This window comes from Phyllobates terribilis, unplaced genomic scaffold, assembly GCF_046119375.1.
Source record: "Phyllobates terribilis strain yellow unplaced genomic scaffold, ASM4611937v1 Scaffold_4__5_contigs__length_816908805, whole genome shotgun sequence".
Classification (NCBI taxonomy): Eukaryota; Metazoa; Chordata; class Amphibia; order Anura; family Dendrobatidae; genus Phyllobates; species Phyllobates terribilis.
The window spans coordinates 596,419,951-596,440,056 of record NW_027362764.1 but is presented as its reverse complement, the minus strand read 5'-3'; the positions used below and the strand labels follow the sequence as shown (position 1 = coordinate 596,440,056).

General features: G+C 42.5%; 1 protein-coding gene across 1 annotated transcript in view; it reads left to right on the top strand.

The window, feature by feature from the left end:
• LOC141264696 (uncharacterized) overlaps positions 1-18,577 on the top strand; it is a 72,312-nt gene extending 53,735 nt beyond the window's left edge. Inside the window, exons 3-4 of the mRNA XM_073676961.1 lie at positions 15,917-15,966; positions 18,078-18,577. Coding sequence (XP_073533062.1) covers positions 15,917-15,966; positions 18,078-18,577 — 550 coding nt within the window. The remainder of the gene's footprint in view (positions 1-15,916; positions 15,967-18,077) is intronic.
• The last annotated feature ends 1,529 nt before the right edge of the window (positions 18,578-20,106 follow it).

Sequence of the window (20,106 nt, the reverse complement as noted above, 5' to 3'; positions counted from 1 at the left end):
GGAGAACGACCCAAACGACGGATGTCTCCCAGAACAACAAAAAAAAGGCGAACAACCAACAGAAGAAGATGTATGATTGTTCAGAGCAAATTCAGCAAGTGGCAGAAGCTCAGACCACCCCTCTTGATTGTCTGCCACAAAACAACGCAAGAACTGCTCAACATCCTGGTTTTTCCTTTCTGTCTGGCCATTAGATTCAGGATGATATCCGGACGAGAACGACAGATGAACTCCCAACCTGTCACAAAAGGCACGCCAAAAACGAGCCACGAACTGAGGACCCCTATCAGAAACAATGTCAGTAGGAACGCCATGAAGTCTGACAATTTCCTTGACAAAGGCCTTAGCGAGAGTTTTAGCGCAGGGCAGTTTGACGAAGGGAACCAAGTGACACATCTTGCTAAAACGGTCCACGACCACCCAGATGACAGTAAAACCCTCAGAGGGGGGAAGGTCAGTTATAAAGTCCATAGCCAAATGTGTCCAAGGAGCACTGGGAACCTCCAAAGGACAAAGCAACCCCGCAGCAGGAGTATGTGAGGACTTAGATCTAGCACATATAGTACATTGACGCACCCACTTAATGACTTCCTTCTGCTATCCAGGCCACCAAAAACTGCGACCCACCAGTCTCTTGGTCTCAGAGATTCCGGGATGACCTGCCAACCGAGATTCGTGACACTCAGCAAACAAATCTCTCCTAAAGGTCCCAGGCACAAACAACCTCCCATGAGGAGTGTTAGATGGGGCATTCTCCTGTGCTTTAAGAATCTCATCTTCCAAAACGGAGTCCAAAGCAGCTATCACAACACCTTCTTGTAAAATGTTCTCCTCTTTCTCAGCACCGACTATGGGAGAAAAACTGCGAGACAAGGCATCCGCCTTAACATTCTTAGTACCAGGGATGTAAGTAACGGAGAAATTAAACCGCGAGAAAAACAGTGCCCACCTAGCCTGACGGGCATTCAGGCGCTTGGCAGCATCAAGATATATCAGATTTTTATGATCCGTAAGAACCTGAACGGGAAATTCCGCACCTTCCAAGGAGTGGCGCCAGTGTTCAAATGCGAGTTTAATAGCCAATAATTCCCGATTACCAATATCGTAATTCAGTTCAGTCTCCGAAAATTTTTTTGAAAAAAAGGCACAGGGATGTAATCCATCCCCGTTATCCTGAGACAATACTGCACCAACCCCCACCGAAGAAGCATCAACCTCAACCAAAAACGGCTTAGTCACATCAGGCTGCATAAGGATGGGAGCAGAGGTGAACCTCTCCTTGAGATACACAAAAGCTTCAATGGCCTCAGAAGACCACTGAACCGCATCAGCACCTTTCCTAGTGAGATCGGTCAGAGGTTTGACAATACTAGAAACATTTTTTATGAATTTTCTGTAATAATTGTCGAAACCTAAAAACCTCTGTATCGATTTCAAACCAATAGGCCTAGGCCATTCCTGTACAGCTTGAACTTTAACCGGGTCCATCTCAAAACCTTCGCTGGAGATAATGTAACCCAAAAAACTAATTCTCTGTACAGCGAACTCACATTTCTCCAGCTTAGCAAAAAGCGAATTGTCCATTAACAATTGTAATACCTCACGTACGCTCCGCCAATGAGACTCCAGATCCGGCGAATAAATCAAAATGTCATCCAAATACACAACCACATTTTTGCAGATCAAAGGTCTAAGGATGTCATTAATAAGATTCTGAAAAAATGCAGGAGCATTAGTAAGACCAAAAGGCATAACCAGATTCTCAAAATGACCCACAGGAGTGTTAAAAGCAGTCTTCCATTCATCACCCTCCTTCATGCGCAACAGATTGTATGCCCCCTTAAGGTCAATTTTAGAGAACCACTTGGCCCCCCATTAACTGGTTAAACAGATCAGGAATCAATGGCAGTGGGTAAGGATTGCGTACAGTTATTTTGTTAATCTCACGAAAATCCAGACAAGGACGTAAACCGCCGTCCTTTTTTTTTACAAAAAAAAATCCAACCGCCACAGGAGACTTAGAGGGCCTACTGTGACCGGCGGCCAAACTTGTCTGTATGTATTCATCCAAAGCCTTCCTCTCAGGAATAGTAAGGTTAAATAAACGACTTTTAGGAAGAGTCGCTCCAGGGACAAATTCAATAGAACAATCATAGTCTCTATGGGGAGGCAAAACCTGCGATTCCTTCTCAGAAAAAACTCTCCAAAAATCCTGAATAGGAACAGGCAATTCTCCCCTATCCAAAGCTGCAATACGCCCGTTACAACACTTGTCATAACATATATGGCTCCAGGATTTAATTTCATTGGTAGACCAATCCAGTACAGGATTGTGAAATTTTAACCAGGGCAATCCCAATATTACTGGAGAAGGCAAGTTATTCAAAACTACCAAATCCAATTTCTCATGGTGAACACCATTAATAGTGAGAGGAAATTCACAGACCTTGAGAGTAATATTCTTCAAAGGGGAACCATCCACAGAAACCACAGCAATGGGGGATGATAAAGGTTCGGGTTTTAAATTGAGTCTTTCCAAGAATCCCCCATCAATTACATTCAGAGTAGAACCACAATCAACAAACACCCGAAATTCCATTAATTTTTCCTGAGCAATCGTGGAAGCAGCTAAAAATACACCCTTGGAATTTAAACAGGCAATACGGGCATGACTGACCATTTTTTTTTCTTTCTTCATACGAAGCTCACAGCCTTTAATCAAATGACCAGATTTTCCGCAATAGAAACACATGCCTTCAGAAAATCGACGGTCTTTTTCTTGAGAGCGAGGTGCCACCGATCCAATCTCCATCGATTCACCACTGTTAGTACACACATTCTCATAACCAGAAACTGACATAGCAGAGGATTTGCTCTCATTAACCCTTGCACGCAGTCTCCTATCTACCCGTATAGCTAATTGCATAGCCTGTTGCAAATCTTCAGGTGTAGGATAAGCAATTAGCAGGTCTTTAACCCTTTCATTGAGCCCAGCAAGAAATAGACTTTTCAGAGCAGAATCGTTCCACCCTGTTTGAGTAGACCAACGACGGAAATGAGTACAATATTTTTCCACATTACCTGATCCCTGTCTCAAACGTCTTAACTCAGTCTCAGCTGATGCGACACGGTCAGGATCATCATATAATAGTCCCAAAGCAGAAAAAAAAACTATCCACTGATCTGAAGCATGTATCACTAGGTTGCAAAGAAAAGGCCCACTCCTGAGGCTCTTTGCGCAAAAGTGACATTATGAACCCTATGCGCTGGGATTCATCCCCAGAGGACTTGGGTCTCAAACGAAAATACAATAAGCAAGCATTTTTAAATGAAAAAAATTCTCGGTGTTCACCAAAAAATAAATCCGGAAAACATACCTTAGGCTCCAAGAAATGTGCTCCAGGACAGTTACTCACGTGCTGACGGAGCTCGGCCTCCTCCAGAGAGAGTCCCTGCAGGCGATGAGCAAAATCCTGAACCGACACCATGATGGAACAGAAAAATCTTTCCTTAGAGAATTTGCAGGCTGGACTTACTGTTATGTTCTGCTACCAGAGCTAAGGAAAGAGAGGAAATCTGTCCCTACGATAGAACTCAGCTGAATCCCTACGATGTAAAAAGGATACAACTTATTTGCAAGAAACAGACTTGATAAACGAGGAGGAGGTGTTGCATTGTATGTTAGAAAAGCGTATATCTGCACAGAGATTGAAGCTTCAGAGACTGGGAGTTCTGTGGAAACTGTTTGGGTAAGAATACAAGGAGAGAACAACGGAAAGGACACCATTGTAGGCATTTACTACAGGCCACCTGGGCAAGCTGAAGATATGGATTAACTCTTTATGTATCAAATGACCAAGTTCTCCAAAAAATATGACGTAGTGGTCATGGGAGATTTCAACTATCCAGACATTTGTTGGGAATCTCTCTCAAGTAAAACTAACAGGTCAAGCAAATTCTTAACCTCTCTTGCTGACAACTTTATCTTCCAAAAGGTAGGGGAGAAAACAAGGGGATCTGCTACTTTGGATCTAATCCTTATAAACAGGGAGGAAATGGTTGAGGAGGTAAAGGTGGCTGGGACCCTAGGAGGCAGCGATCATGCTATTATAGAATTTTGGATAACTAGAGGAGGAAGACATGTGAAGACTCAAACTTCAAGGTTAGATTTTAGAAAGGCAGATTTTAAGAGACTCAGAAAGAGAATAGGAGGGATCCAATGGCTGGATGTCCTTAAGGACAAAAATGTCCAGGAAGGATGGGAAATTTTTAAAAATGAGATTCTCAAAGCACAATCGTTAACAATCCCGAAAAGTAGGAAGAATGGGAAGCATTTAAGGAAACCAAGATGGATGAACACAGAACTTAAACACATGCTAAAAAGAAAGAAAGAAATGTTTATTAAATGGAAAGAGGGAGGCATATCTAAAGAAGATTATAATGCAGTCTGCAGATCCTGCAGGGCACGTATCAGGTTAGCTAAAGCTGACAATGAATTAAGGCTTGCAAGAGATGTCAAAAGCAATAAAAAAGGATTTTGGGGGTATGTCAAAAGTAAAAGAAAAGTCAAAGATGCTATAGGATTTTTACAGGATGAAAATGGAGAAATGGTAAGAGAGGATGTTGAGAAGGCCGAACTTTTTAATTCCTATTTTGCATCTGTTTTCTCTCAGAAAGAAAATGTAACATCAACTGATCTTCACTGTCCTTTTAAAGGAATAGAGGAATCCAAGTTATCAGTAAACAGAAAGATTGTGAGGGAATATTTAGCTAACTTAAATGAGTTCAAGTCTCCAGGTCCAGATGAATTACACCCCAGAGTACTGAAGGAGATTGTAGAAGAAATTTTAGAACCACTCTCCATAATCTTTGAAAATTCTTGGAGAACAGGAGAAGTCCCAGAAGACTGGAGAAGAGCAAATGTTGTTCCTATCTTCAAAAAGGGGAAGAAGGTGGACCCAGGGAACTATAGGCCGGTGAGTCTGACTTCTATACCAGGAAAGATCTTTGAACAAATTATTAAACAACATGTATGTAAGTACATGGATAAGAATGAAGTGATTAACCAGAGTCAGCATGGGTTTGTAACTAACAAGTCATGTCAGACTAACTTAATTTCCTTCTATGACAGAATCACTGACTGGGTGGATCAGGGAAATGCTGTAGATATAGTATATCTTGACTTCAGCAAAGCATTTGACAAAGTATCTCACATCATCCTTATTGAAAAAATGACCAAGTATGCAATGGACCAGGCAACTGTTAGGTGGATTCATAACTGGCTTAGTGATCGGACTCAAAGGGTGGTTGTAAATGGCTTCACATCCAGCTGGATGAATGTCTCAAGTGGGGTACCACAGGGCTCCGTCCTGGGACCTGTATTGTTCAACATCTTTATCAATGATTTAGATGAAGGAATTGAGGGTAAACTGATTAAATTTGCTGATGACACAAAGCTAGGAGGGATAGCTAATACTAGAGAAGAGAGAGAGAGGATTCAAAAAGACCTAAATAAACTGGAGCAGTGGGCAGCAACCAACAGAATGGTTTTTAACAGGGAAAAATGCAAAGTACTACATCTGGGCAATAAAAATGAAAAAAGCATATACAGAATGGGAGGAATAGAGCTGAGCAACAGTACATGTGAAAAAGACTTAGGTATACTAATAGATCATAGACTGAACATGAGTCAACAGTGTGATGCAGCAGCAAAAAAGGCAAATACAATTCTGGGATGTATTAACAGAAGCATACAGTCTAGATCACGTGAAGTCATTATCGGTCTTTACTCCTCTTTGGTCAGACCTCATCTGGAATACTGTGTACAGTTTTGGGCACCACATTTTAAAAAAGACATCGACAAACTGGAGCAAGTTCAGAGAAGAGCAACCAGAATGGTGACTGGTCTGCAAACCATGTCCTATGAGGAACGGTTGCAGGATTTGGGAATGTTTAGCTTGCAAAAAAGAAGACTGAGAGGAGACTTAATAGCTGTCTACAAATATGTCAAGGGCTGTCACATTGTAGAAGGATCATCTTTATTCTCATTTGCACAAGGAAAGACTAGAAGCAATGGGATGAAACTAAATGGGAGGAGACACAGATTAGATATTAGAAAAAACTTTTTGACAGTTAGGGTGATTAATGAGTGGAACAGGCTGCCACGAGAGGTGGTGAGTTCCCCTTCAATGGACGTCTTCAAACAGAGGCTGGACAGACATCTGTCTGAGATGATCTAGTGAATCCTGCTTTGAGCAGGGGGTTGGACCAGATGACCCAGGAGGTCCCTTCCAACTCTACCATTCTATGATTCTATGATTCTATGATTCTATGATCCTGCGATCAGACCTGCTAAAGTCCTAAGCTAGTCTGTACGGAGACTTATAGATGTGGGGAAGGAATCCCTACAAGTACTAAGGACTGGGAGGAAAATGGGACACCTCCTAACAGAAATAGTAGCAGACAGACAAACAAACAAAATATATAGAACACTGAGGTCCGTAGACCAAGCAAACTAACAGAGTTAGATACAGAACACAGGCTAGCTAGAAAGTAGTTATACAATGAAGTCCAGCAAAGCCAGAAGGGCGGAGCAGGATTAAATAGGCCAACGAGGTCATGTGACCAGCAAAGGAAAAAACCTAAGAGCAAGGTTCTAACAGTAACCTAGTCCTCAAAAGGACAGCAATTACAACTAGTCCCTACTCCCAAGCTGTCTATTTAAGAGCACAGACCTGCCTGCTAAAAGTCGTAGGAAATGCTGTAACCTAGTCCTCCAAAGGACTGCAATTACAAGTAGACCCTACTCCCAACGTATCTATTTAAGAGCACAGACCTGCCTGCTAAAAGTCATAGGAAATGCTGTAACCTAGTCCTCAAAAGGACTGCAATCACAACTATTCCCTACTCCCAAGCTATCTGTATATTTCTGAGAAAATTGGCTTGAATTTAACACTGAATGTATAGCACACACAGCAACAGCAGTGCCGTCTAACACGCAGCAGCAGCAGTGAGAAAATGGTGGGGATGGGGAAAATGGCTGGGTCTTATAGGGCAAGGACATGTGACATACACAGCCAATGACACATGCCCTTGCTTGTGTGAAAAAAAGCAGTTCGCTCCGTGTGTGCGCTGCTGATAGGCTGACACATTGCACCTCCCCACTGCAAATGCGGGAAAGAGAAAAAAAAATGAAGATCTTCATTATTTCTGCAGAGATCCATCCCCGGCCCCTCCCCCCGCCCCGCTGTACACTCAAACTGCGTATTAACATTGATTATCAGCATTACTGTGAAAAAATCCAGTTATGATTTTGGTGCATGAACAGTTATCGAACATAACCTCGAACAGTCGGATTTTTTTCAAATCGTTCGTGTTCGCCGAACGGCTCAAACACCGCTCAAAACAGCTCGAACTTGAGATTGGCGAACAGTTCGAGTCGAACACCGCTCATCTCTACTCAGCAATGGATAGGTGAAATGAAAAAATAATGCTTTATTCAGCTCTGTAGCCATTATTACATCCTATGTCCAGTTCAACATGAAAAATATGGGGAAATGTCCTCTTTAACCGCTTCCTGACTGTCCACTGTACATAAACGTCGGTGCTGGCTGGGCTCTGCACAGCGCCGATGTTTATAAACTGTCAGTGGTCCCACAGCGCTCAGGACTCCCAGGGTGCGGGTGTGGTGCAGAATAGTAGCTCTGACAAGGGACATTACCGGGACCTGATTGGATCAGGTCCCAATGATGTTAATCCTTTGCTATCTTCTAGATGCAGCGATCTGGTATCGCTGCAATCGCACCGACCTGAAGAATAAAGTCGTCTAATCACATACACTGCACGAGTAACAGCGTAAAAAATAAATAAAACCAATTCTTCACCTTCTGCTGATTTGTTCATTCTGCCTCCCTAAGATCTCAGTAAGCCACATTTATCCTGTGCTGAGTGCTTACACTGGGATGTCGTCTAACCTATGATTCCATGGTGTCAGATTTTTAAGGCGTGCATAAAAGTGCGGTTGTCCACAGTTTTGTGCACTTCTGAAAAATGGACACCGCTAAACAGAGGCTAGACTGAGTCCAGAATAACTCTGCTGCCTCATTATAGTGAATGAATCCCTCGGGGGTTTCATCTGAATTACATCACTTGGAGATTTAGATGGAAATCCCGATGTAAGTGCTCAGTGTAGAGCGCCGGATAAACGTTATGTAAAATGTTCCCAATAAAAGCTTCAACGCAATCCTCAAAAAAAGCAAATCCCCACTCAGTTCCATCATCTGTTAACGAAAATATAAGGGGCTTCCACGTTACTGGTAGCACAAAGGGTCTGGAAAAGCAAAACTGCCCTTGCCTCCAAAAGAAATTCAGAAAATTCTGTGCTCCCAAATCCAAATGTCCCCCTCCCTTTTGAGCCCCACAATGTGCCTAAACTACATTTAGGGTCCACATGTTTGCCATTCCTGTAGCGATGAGAGCTCGTCTGATTTACAGGTGCATATCTCTAGAAGTATGAGCTGGACACAATGTACTGGTCACTTCAATGTCAGCTTGAAAGTCTCACTCAGCAACATCCACTGCTGTTTGTTTCTGGAAAACACCCATGAAGTCAAAATTGTCAACTACACCTGTAGGTAAATTCCCAAATGGGTATAATTTCCAAAATGCTGTCACTTGAAGGGGCATTCTGCTCTTCTAGCACTTAGGGGCTCTGTATATGGAGTCCACAAACTAGTCTACAATAATTTGTTCTCCAAAAGTCAAATAGCGCTTCATCCCTCCTGGGTCTCGCTGTATGGCTAAGCGGTACTGTACAGCCACATATGGGGTATTGACACGTTTAGAAGAAATTGTGTGACACATTTCAGCACCATTTTCACGCCCTGTGTGAAAATGTAAAATATGTGGTTAAAACTATTTTTTCGTGGTAAAAAAATAATTACTTTTTCTTCACTGCCCAATGGTATAAATTTCTGTGAGTCACATGTGGTGTCAATATGATCACTGCACCCCTAGATGAATTCATTGAGAAGTGTAAAATGGGGTCGCTTATGGAGGGGTTTCTGCTGTTCTGGGACCGCAGGGGCTTTCCCAGTGGGTCATGTCTCCTGCAATCCACAACAGTAAAATCTGCACTGTAATATGGCGCTCCTTCCCTTATGAGCTTTGCATTGTGCCTAAAAAGTAGTTTTCTACCACATATGGGGTATTGGCATACTCAGGATAAATTGCACAACAGTTTTTGGGGTACATTTCTCCTCTTATCCTTGTGAAAATAAAAAAATTGGGGCTAAAAAATCATTTTTGTGGAAAAAGTTTGATTTACTTATTTTCACGGCTCTACGTTATAAACTTCTGTGAAGCACCTGGGGGTTTAAGGTGCTCACCACACATTTAGATAAGTTCCCTGAGGGGTCTAGCTTTCAAAATGGTTTCACTTTTGGGGGGTACATCAGGGGCTCCCCAAACGCAACATGGGGTCAGCTAATTATTCAAGCAAATTTTACATTCAAAAAGTCAAATGGCAATCCTTCCTTTCCGAACTCTGTCGTGCACCCAAACAGTGGTTTTCCCCTACAAATGAGGTATCGGCATACTCTGGAGAAATTGCACAACAAATTTCATGGTGCAATTTGTAACATCCCTGGCGGCGTGCTGGCATGGCTTACCACCTCCCACCATGCAAGACCGCCATCTTAATTATCAATCCAGGCTGCACACTTTGCTCCAGTACCTGCTGTGTCTTTTGTCTGATTGATTAGGGCGGCGGCGTGGTTACTGCCTGATTCTTATAGTTACTGTGTGCGCACTCCTAATGCCTCCCCAGCCTATTGCTGTGAGTCACTGAATATTTAAACCCCCTCCACCCAGTAGGGGGTGCCTGAGCAACACTTTTCTTCAGTGTGTTCCTTGCAACTGAGTTGCCAGGTCCTGTCCTGTTTCTTGTCTGTTCCGCCCTTGGGGGCTGTGTACCCAGGCCTGTTACCTGTATCTGTGACTTCTAGTCTGTCTCCGCCACCCTGGGGGCTGAGTTCCCAGGCTCTTTCCTGTATCTTGTTCCTGGCTCAGTTCCTGTCTGAACTGTGTCCTAGCCCATTACTCATTTGTCTCTATGTCTGAACCTTCCCTTTTCCTGCAGTGTCTGAAGCTGCACCTAACTCCAACTCATTGTCTCTGAACTTCTGTTTGTGAGTTTTGTGCACACTCGCTACTTCATTTTAAGTAACTTGTGTGTATCTGGTTCTGCTTGTTCTCCGCACCTGCGGGTTTTGCTCTGCTCTGCTTGTTCACCGCACCTGCAGTTTTGCTCTGCTCTGCTTGTTCACCGCACCTGCGGTTTCGCTCTGCTTTGCTTGTTCACCGCACCTGCGGTTTTGCTCTGCTCTGCTTGTTCACCGCATCTGAGGGTTTTGCTCTGTTCTGCTTGTTCACCGCCCCTGCGGTTTCGCTCTGCTCTGCTTGTTCACCGCACCTGCGGGTTTTGCTCTGCTCAGCTTGTCTACCGCACCTGCGGGTTTTGCTCTGCTCTGCTTGTCTACACCATCTGCGGGTTTTGCTCTGCTCTGCTTGTCTACTGCATCTGCGGGTTTTGCTCTGCTCTTCTTGTCTACCTCAGCTGCGGGTTTTGCTCTGCTCTGCTTGTCTACCGCACCTGCGGGTTTTGCTCTGCTCTGCTTGTCTACTGTACCTGCGGGTTTTGCTCTGCTCTGCTTGTCTACCGCATCTTCGGGTTTTGCTCTGCTCTGCTTGTCTACCGCACCTGCGACTTCATTCCTGTACAGGTCCCAGTCTGTCCCAGTCTGTACTGGTCCCTATCCTACCTGCGTTCCTACCTGCCAGTACCCTCCTGTCTGCATGCCAGCCGTGCCTGCCAGTGCCCACCTGTCTGCATGCCAGCCGTGCCTGCCAGTGCCCACCTGTCTGCATACCAGCCGTGCCTGCCAATACCCACCTGTCTGCATACCAGCCATGCTTGACCGTACCCACCTGTCTATATGCCAGTCTAACCAGCCTGTTCCTGCATTCCCCGGTGTGGGTCAACAGCTGTGACCGGGGTCTGACCTGGAGTAGCACCTGGTCCCTCTGCTCGGTTCCTCCTTGGTTCACGGAGTCGACTGAGCCGCCGTGTGACCTTGGTCGGACCTGGTTGATACTTAGCCACACCCCTCCAGGCACTCCTCGGTTCATGGTCCAGTGGGATCACTAATCATGCTCACGCCAGTCAGTCCGGGCGTGTGCGGAACACAATTTCTCCTGTTACCCTTATGATAATGCAAAATTGGTGGCTGAAAATATATTTTTGTGGGAAAAATGTGAAAAAATTTTTTTACGGCTCAATATTATATACTTCTGTGAAGCACCTGGGGGTTCAAGGTGCTCACCACACATCTAGATAAGTTCCCTGAGGGGTCTGGCTTCCAAGATGGTGTCACTTGTGGGAGGTTTCCACTGTTTAGGCACATCAGGGCTCCCCAAACGTGACATGGCGTCCGTTAATTATTCAAGCAAATTTTACATTCAAAAAGTCAAATGGCGCTCCTTCCCTTACGAACACTACCGTGTGCACAAACAGTGGTTTTATCCCACATATGGGGTATCGGCGTGCTCAGGAGAAATTACACAACACATTTTGGGGTCCATTTTTTCCTATTACCCTTGTGAAAATAAAAAAATTTGGGTCTAATTAACATTTTTGTCAAAAAAAGTTAAATGTTCATTGTTTTCTTCCACATTCCAAAAATTCCTGTGGAGCACCTCAAGGTTTAATAAACTTCTTGAATGTGGTTTTGAGCACCTTGAGGGGTGCAGTTTTTAGAATGGTGTCACTTTTGGGTATTTTCTGTCAAAAAGGCCCTTCAAAGTCAATTAAAATAAGATCTGGTCTCTAAAAAATGGTTTTGTAAATTTTGTTGGAAAAATGAGAAAACAATGGTCAACTTTTAACCCCTATAACGTCCTAAGAAAAAAAAATTGTTTCCAAAATTGTGCTGATGTAAAGTAGACATGTGGGAAATGTTATTTATTAACTATTTTGTGTGACATATCTCTTTGATTTAAGGGCATGAATATTCAAAGTTTGAAAATTGCTAAATTTTCTAAATTTTCTCCAAATTTCCAATTTTTTTCATAAAGTAACGCAAGTCATATCAAAGAAATTTTACCACTATCATGAAGTACAAGATGTCACGAAAAAACATTCTTAGAATTAGTGGGATCCATTGAAGCGTTCCAGAGTTATTACCTCATAAAGTAAAAATTGGCCTGGTCACGAAGGCGAAAACAGGCTCAGGCGCGAAAGGGTTAAATGATGCACCATGCGCAGGGATTTTTTGTTTTATTATAACTTTTTTTGTCATCTGCTTTGAAACTAATGGGTACATTTGTCAGAAGAAATCAGGTTCTGAAACAAATGAATGCTTTGTAATCATTTGCAAACATTTCTGTATTTCCTGTAGCTCTGAAAACATTTTGTTTAGATAAAAAAAAAAATGTGAGTTCCTGCTACACATTTTGAAAATTTTAACAACTTTATAAATATTTAAAGTATTTCATTGCCTGTCACTAGGATATAGAAGCAATATTCAGATGGCTGTTTTATTCTTTCCTGTATCCTCAACATAAAATGAAGATGAGGATGAAGGTTAAATGTTACATCTCCTTCACAATTTTCCCTTGCACAGTACAACATTTTCTATTTCAACTATATTGACTGCATCCTTGGGACAAGCATTCTGAATTCATCAAATTCTAAAATTGCAAATAGTTATACATTAAATCAAAACACTGTATACAGCAAATTAGAAGTTGATTGTTGCCCAATTTCCATCTCAGTTAATGTAAAGTATTTTATGTATTTTATTTAACAAAACATAATAATGTACTTGGTGAAGCAGTTCATATGTTGTGTTTGAAACATTTGAGGCAAAATAAAAGATTTACTTCTCATAAAACATATTTCATCAAAAGTTTTAACATCACTCGATAAATCATTAGACAGAAGCTCAAGTGGTTTAAAAATGTCAACAAACAACCAAAATATGATTACCTATCTTGCTTACCATCTGCTGCTTTGTTAATTTGTAACTCTGGGGCATTGCAAGCAAAACTTGAAATTGAACCAAATAATTGTTTCCCACTTATAACAATAACAAAATCTTATTAATGTCCCTGGTACTATCTTACATATATTTATATACATACAGTACATTTGTGTTTCTGAGTATGTCGATGAATATAACTTTTCTTAGCACAATTTTTAAATTGCAATTTTTAAGAATATGTGCTTATAATTAGAGATGAGCAAATTATTAGTCTGAAAATCAACTTTAAGTCAAATTTAGTGAAATTTGCAGGTCTATGCAACTCGCAGTTTGATTAGCAAAAAATAATGCCTATTAGGAGGGGGGGGGGGGCTCATGATGTCAGCTGACACGATGCAGGTTTCCGCATAATGCCTTGCTATAACAACATATGGTCTTAATAGTGCATGCAGGGGGGCTATCACAAGGACTATGAAAGATGAGGGAAAAGTGGCCATTTTAGGATTGGAAAGCATAGGGATGAAGGGTCAAAGTGAACAGCTCATTACACATAGGGATAGAAAAAGGCCTAATCTGGTTGTGCTGTATTTGCAGTTCTGATGCACTATGCAAATGGGAGTGGTAGTTTTAATCTGTGAGTAAGTATGATAATAATGATGCACAGCAGAGCCGGCTGTCAGGCAATGTCGGGGTGTGCTTACAGTTGCTATTCTCAAGGCTGTGAGAGATGACTTTAAATCCTTCTGGTATGCCTGCATTACTAGAAGCCGGTGGCTCCAGGGAGAAATAAAATTAATTTTCTCATGTGTGTTGCACTTTCAGTACTGTGGCCGAGCACCTTCACAACTCTATTAAAGATTAATCCTACATCTGCCGGTTAATGGCATTATTGGACATGACAAGTTCCATTTAAACTATAAATAAATAAATAAATAAAATACAGGAAAAGGTTAAGATTTTGCAACTGTTTTACTAGTCCAATTTAACAGCCACATGTTCCACTGTTTTACTAGTTCAATTTAACATCCACATGTCGGTCCCCGCACCCAGATATTATATTATCAGAACATTATATTATAATATCAGAATCTCCTGCCCGATAACAGCAGGAGCTCAGCGCTGCCAGTGGCTGAGCTCCTGCATGAAACAGCCAGAAGCAGTGTCAGCAATGCCCCTGACTATTATCCCCCTAAATGGTGTGATCGCGAACGATCACAACATCCAGAAGGCAATCAGAGGGACAGGAGCTCCCTTTGCCTTTACATCGGCACAACCGTGATGTCATCGCGGTGAGCCCGATCATTGCCATGGTGACCAGGGCTGTTATGTCTATCCCCGGGTCACCAAGCTATGGAAAGCTTCTGAGAACATGTTCAAAGCATCGTCTCAGAAGCTATCTGTACAGGTATAATACCCTAAAAAAATGCATTATACCTGTGAAAAAAAGTGAAAGTCTCACAGAGGGACTAAGTAACATTTTTTAAAAAGAGTAAAAAAAATTGTAAAAATATTAAAAAATATATATAAATAAAAAAATTAAAAATATAACACTAATAAATACATATTTTTATGTAAAAAAATAAAAGTAAACAAACAAAGTGCACATATTTGGTATCGCCGCGTCCAGAACGACCTGATCTATAAATGTTTCACACTTCAGTGTTCGCTTAAACCCTTCAATGAACTCCGTAAAAAAGAAATAGAAAAAAACATGGCAAACAATGCTTTTTCATCATACTGCTGGAAAAAAGTGTAATAAAACGCGATTAAAAAGACGAATGTAAACAAAAATTGCTATAAACGTCATCTTGTCCTGCAAAAAACAAGCTGCATTACAACTCTATCAGCAGAAAAATTAAAAAGTTACAGCACCCAGCATACAGCGATGCAAAAATAATTATTTTTTCTCTAAACGTTTTTATTATGTAAAAGCGCAAAGTATAAAAAAATGACATAAATGTGGTATCGCTGTAATCGTACTGATCTTGAGAATAAAGCTCTCTTATCACTTTCACCATATGTGAAACAGCATAAAAAAAAAACAAAAAAAAATTCCTGAATTCCTAGCTATTGTTCATTCTGCCTACCAAAAATCGGAATAGAAAGTGATGAAAAAATGTCATGTGCCGAATATGGTACCAATAAAAACATTAACTCGTCCCTCAAAAAACAAGCCCTCACATGACTTTGTTGGACGAAATATGGAAAAATTATAGCTATCAAAATATGGTGATGCAATACCAAACAACAAAAAAAATTGCAACAAAATTTGCAACAAAAAAAGCATCTTTTAGTGTTTCACGGCATCCAAACATAAAAACCCGATATAAATCTTGTATCTCTGTAGTCGCACCGACCGTAGAATAAAGTCGTCTAGTCACTTATACTGCACGAGGAATGGCGTAAAAAATATATAAAACCAATTCTTGACCTGCTGTTGATTTGTTCATTCTGCCTCCCAAAGATCGCAGTAAGGCTCGGCTCACATCTATCCTATGCTCTGAGCTGAGCACTCACACTGGGATTTCTATGTAAATCTCTGAAATACGTGATACAGACGGAACCCCCGACGGAAGATTCCCTATAATGAGGTACATGGAGGGACTGTGGACATGGTCTGGCCTTTGATCTGCTTATGTCCGTTTTTTAAGACGTGCATAATAGCACGGTTGACCACAGTTTTGTGCAACTCTGAAAAGCTGGATACCACCACAGAGTCCAGAGTAACTCTGCTGCATCATTATCCCCTTCAAGACATGCATACGGCGCAACTCGAGTCTCCCCCTCAGCGCCAGAGCAAGCACCTTTACGGGCACCAGCGGTCGGCGTTCATAGCATATGAGTATTTGGCTGAAACCCTGCTATGTGTAACACAGGCAATTGGAAGATTACAGCTTCTATTCTCTCATGGAGACTATTGAAGCAAGTAAAAAGTAGAAAAAAATGTTTTTAAAAATAATTACAATTTTTTAAAAATATATAAATTTAAATCACCCCCAAAATAAAAAATAAAAAAAATCAAATATGCACGCATTTGGTATCGGCGGGTTCAGAAATGCTCGATCTATCAATATAAAAAAAAATTAATCAGGTCGGTAAATGGCGTAATGAGAAAAAAATCTAAACTGCAGAATTATGGTTTTTTTGGTCGCCGCAACATTGCAATAAAATGCAATAAAAGGCAATCAAAAGTTCATATCTACATCAAAATTATATCAATAAAAACGTCAGCTTGGCGTGCAGAAAATAAGCCCTCACACGGCCCCAGATCCCATAAAATGGAGACGCTATGGGTCTCGGAAAGTGGTGCCATTTTTTTTTTTTTTTTTTTTACAACTTTTGGATTTTTTTCACTGCTCAAATAGAAAAGAACCTATACATGTTTGGTATCTACAAACTCGTAATAACCTAGGGAGTCAAATTGGCAGGTCAGTTTTATTATTTATTGAACATGGTGTCAATAGATGAATTCATTATGAATTCATTGAGAAGTGTAGTTTGTAAAATTGAATCACTTATGGAGGGTTCTGCTGTTCTGGTACCTCAGGGCCTCTCTCAGTGGGTCTTGGCACCTGCAAACCATGACTGTAAAATCTGTACTATAATATGGCGCCTCTTCCCTTCTGAGCTTTGCACTGTGCCTCAAAAGTAGTTCCGGATTACATGCAGGGTATTGGCGCACTCAGGAGAAATCGCACAACAAACTGTGAGGTCCATTTTTTCCTATTAGCCCTTATCAAATTTAACATTTGGGGCTAAAACAACATTTTAGCAGGAAAAATGTAATTATTCTTTCTTCACCGCCCAATGGTATAAATTTCTATGAGGCATATGTGGTGTCAACATGTTCACTGCACCCCTAGATGAATTCATTGGGAGTGTAGTTTGTAAAATTATGTCACTTATGGGGGATTTCTGCTTTTCTGGCACCTCAGGGGCTTTGCCAATGTGACATGACACCCTCATACCATTCCAGCAAAATCTGAATTCCAATGTGGTGATTTTTCCCTTCTGAGCTTTGCACTGTGCCTTAAAAGTAGTTTTCGACCACATATGGGGTATTAGCACACTCAGGAGAAATTGAACATCAAATTTTGGGGTCCATTTTTGCCCATTATCTTTGTGAAAATAAAAAAAACAGGGCTAAAAAACATTTTTGTGGGAAAATTTTGATTTTTTTATTTTCACATCTGTACGTTATAAATGTCTGTGAAGCACCTGGGGATTTAAAGTGCTCACCACACATCTAGATACATTCCTTGAGGAGTCTAGTTTCTAAAATGAATTACAACAATATTACAAAGATGAGTGTGCCAAAATTCCTCCAGAGCATTGTAAAAGACTTGTTGCAAGTTATTGCAAATGCTTGATTGAAGTTGTTGCTTCTAAGGGTGACCCAATAAGTTATTAGGTTTAGGGGCAATCACTTCTTCACAAAGGGCCCTGTATATTTATATTTCTTTTTCCCCCAATCCGACCTGCAAGACAAGAAAAAGAGCTTTTTTTCTATTCACCTGGGGGCCGGTTGAGTCCGAAGGGTGTCGCTCGTATTGGTCCTGAGCCTCCCTTCGTCTTGCTATGCCATCCTCCTTCTTTTAATTCTTTAAGCATCTATTGCAGGGAAAAACTGCTGCCAGTTGCTGTGGGAGGAGCATGTGTGGCAGGTGTGGCAAGCAAGCAGTGCCTTTGGTGTGGAGGAAAGAGCTCTCTCTGGGCAGCAGGAGAAGAGACCAGGACCTTGCCTTTTTGTTTCCCAGGGAGAGGCAGTGTTCTGGGGTTGTCGGACCAGAGTCTCGGGCCCCGGCACCCCCTCTCTGGGCTGGTTGGGGACAGGAGTACTATGGAGCCCTCTGAGGATAGCATCCAGAGGTCTGAGAGGCTGTCACAGAGGGAGGCAGCCTCGGCAGAAGGGGTCCCGGCTCATTCATCAGGAAAGGCGTTAATGTCTGGCCCCAGCAAGCTTGGTGAGGTGAAGTAAAAAGGGAAAGGAGAGGCCTCATGGGCAATGAAAAAACTCAAATCTCAATCACTCTACAGATGCCTTCTCATCAAGAATTGTGGACATATTGAGGAGCTATGAGGAGACAAATGGGTTCCTGGTGAAGCTAAGAGAAGAGCTGCACCAGACAAGGATCCTGCATAACAATGCATTCCAAACAAATAGCTCCTTTACCGTGGCCCAAGTAAAGCAAGTGATGGCGAGGATCGCTGAGTTGGAGGCTCACCAGGAGGTTATTGTAAAAAACGCAGGTCCCTTCTTGGAAAAGTTTCCTAATGAAAAGCGTTTTTTGGTCAAGAAGGGGTTAACCCCACAGAGACATGGGGAGGTGTGCACGGAAGGCCTGTTTGGTAGGGTATTCCTGCTCAGTGTCAGTGTCTTGTCAGGTGGTGCCCTGCCCAATGTAGAGGAGAAAGGGCAGGGTTCTGAAGGGGTCACTAGAGGATCTCAGCAAGTGGTGAGTGAGACTCAGGAAGAGGAAGTGAGTGCTGGGCTATGTCCAGAGCAGGTGGCCCGGCCAGAATCATCTACCTCATAAGGGTCCTCTGAAGAGGAGGATGAAAACTTGGAGGTGTTGTTCAGATGCGGAAGCTCCTGAGGGCTATCAAGCATTTAGAGTCTCTTGTGGATCTCCAGCATTTTTCTTTCAGCAATGAAGGTCCAGATCTGGAAAATGGGTGGAAGAAGTAAAAGGAAAACAAGATGGCGGTATGAGAGGTGTTAAGTAGGGTTGAGCGAGTATGTTCTGTCCGAGTATGCTCGGGCCGAGCTTCGAGTATTTAAGCTGCTCGGTGATATGGTTGAATCACTCCCTTGTGCATGATTTGCAACTGTTTGACAGCTTTATTACATGTGAGGAATGTGTAAGAAATAGACATTCCTCTCATGTAATAAAACTGTCAAACAGTTGCAGGAGTTCCCGTCCCTGTCTCCAGCCTTGAAGTCAGTGGTCTGCAGGTCGCTGGGTGGGCTGAAAGAAGGTGGGGCCTTGTGGCACCGTGACGGTCATGGTGTCCATTTGTGTTGGTGCTGCGGCATCTGGGCCTGGGGGGACTGGACATACTGGTGGTCTCACGGGACCTCTAGTTTCCAGTAAAAAAGAGGATGTGAATTAAGTTCTTTTAAAGGGCCGCTACCTATTATTTCTGTGGTGGATGTGTGTACTGCGGCAAAAAAAATGGTTGATGGGCAGAGTGCTGATAGTAGGGGTGTAAGGGATAAGCAGGTTAACAGGCTTACTCTCAAAATGCTTGAAAGACCTGTCACCCTGAATTCAGGCCCTTGTGAAGCCATTGCTGCGTGCAATGGTGCAGAGTCCAAAATGGTGGAGGGGAAGGTCCAGAGTAAGGGCAGTTCTATACAGAGGAAAAATCCTGTGGCAGCTGCCCTGACACCCATTTCTGATGATGCCAGGACCATTATAAATTATGTAAATTTTGATATTGATGATAATGGTGCCCCACCTGTCCTGACAAGTGTGAGTGAGGTGCAGGGGGTTGTACAGATGAGGTGCATGAGGGTGGAGAGGACATGGAAGTGGTGCATGGTGTGGCTGGTCCTGGTATATGGACCAAGAGATGTGTATGAAGGTGCAGAAAATGTTCTGGATAGCAAGACATGGCTTATCCACCTTCCAAGGGACAAGGGCAGAGACTGTCAAATGGTCTCTGCTGTCAGCGGGGCAAGGTGGTGCAACTAGGAATGTAGTCCGTCTTCAGTGGGTGAGCAGTGATACATGTCCTTCTAGGGACAAGGCGGTGGAGCTATTTCTGAGGATGGGTTCATGGCACATGACATCTATGCCTTGATTAATACCTATGGTACTGCCTTCTTTGATGTCAGCTTAGTGAGGCCAGGCTGCTTTGAGCTCTTTTCGTCTCAATATGATCTGACTAAGGGCCACCTCGAATGATGGGGTTTCGTTGTCCAGGCGCTCACCTGTCAGAATGCAGTGAAGAAAGTCACCATGCTAACCAGTAATGAGTCTCTTTCTGGTATGGATATCATGACTTGGAGTAGTCACTTGTGCGGTAGCCCCTCACACTTCAGAGCAGGGTGAAAGGTGGA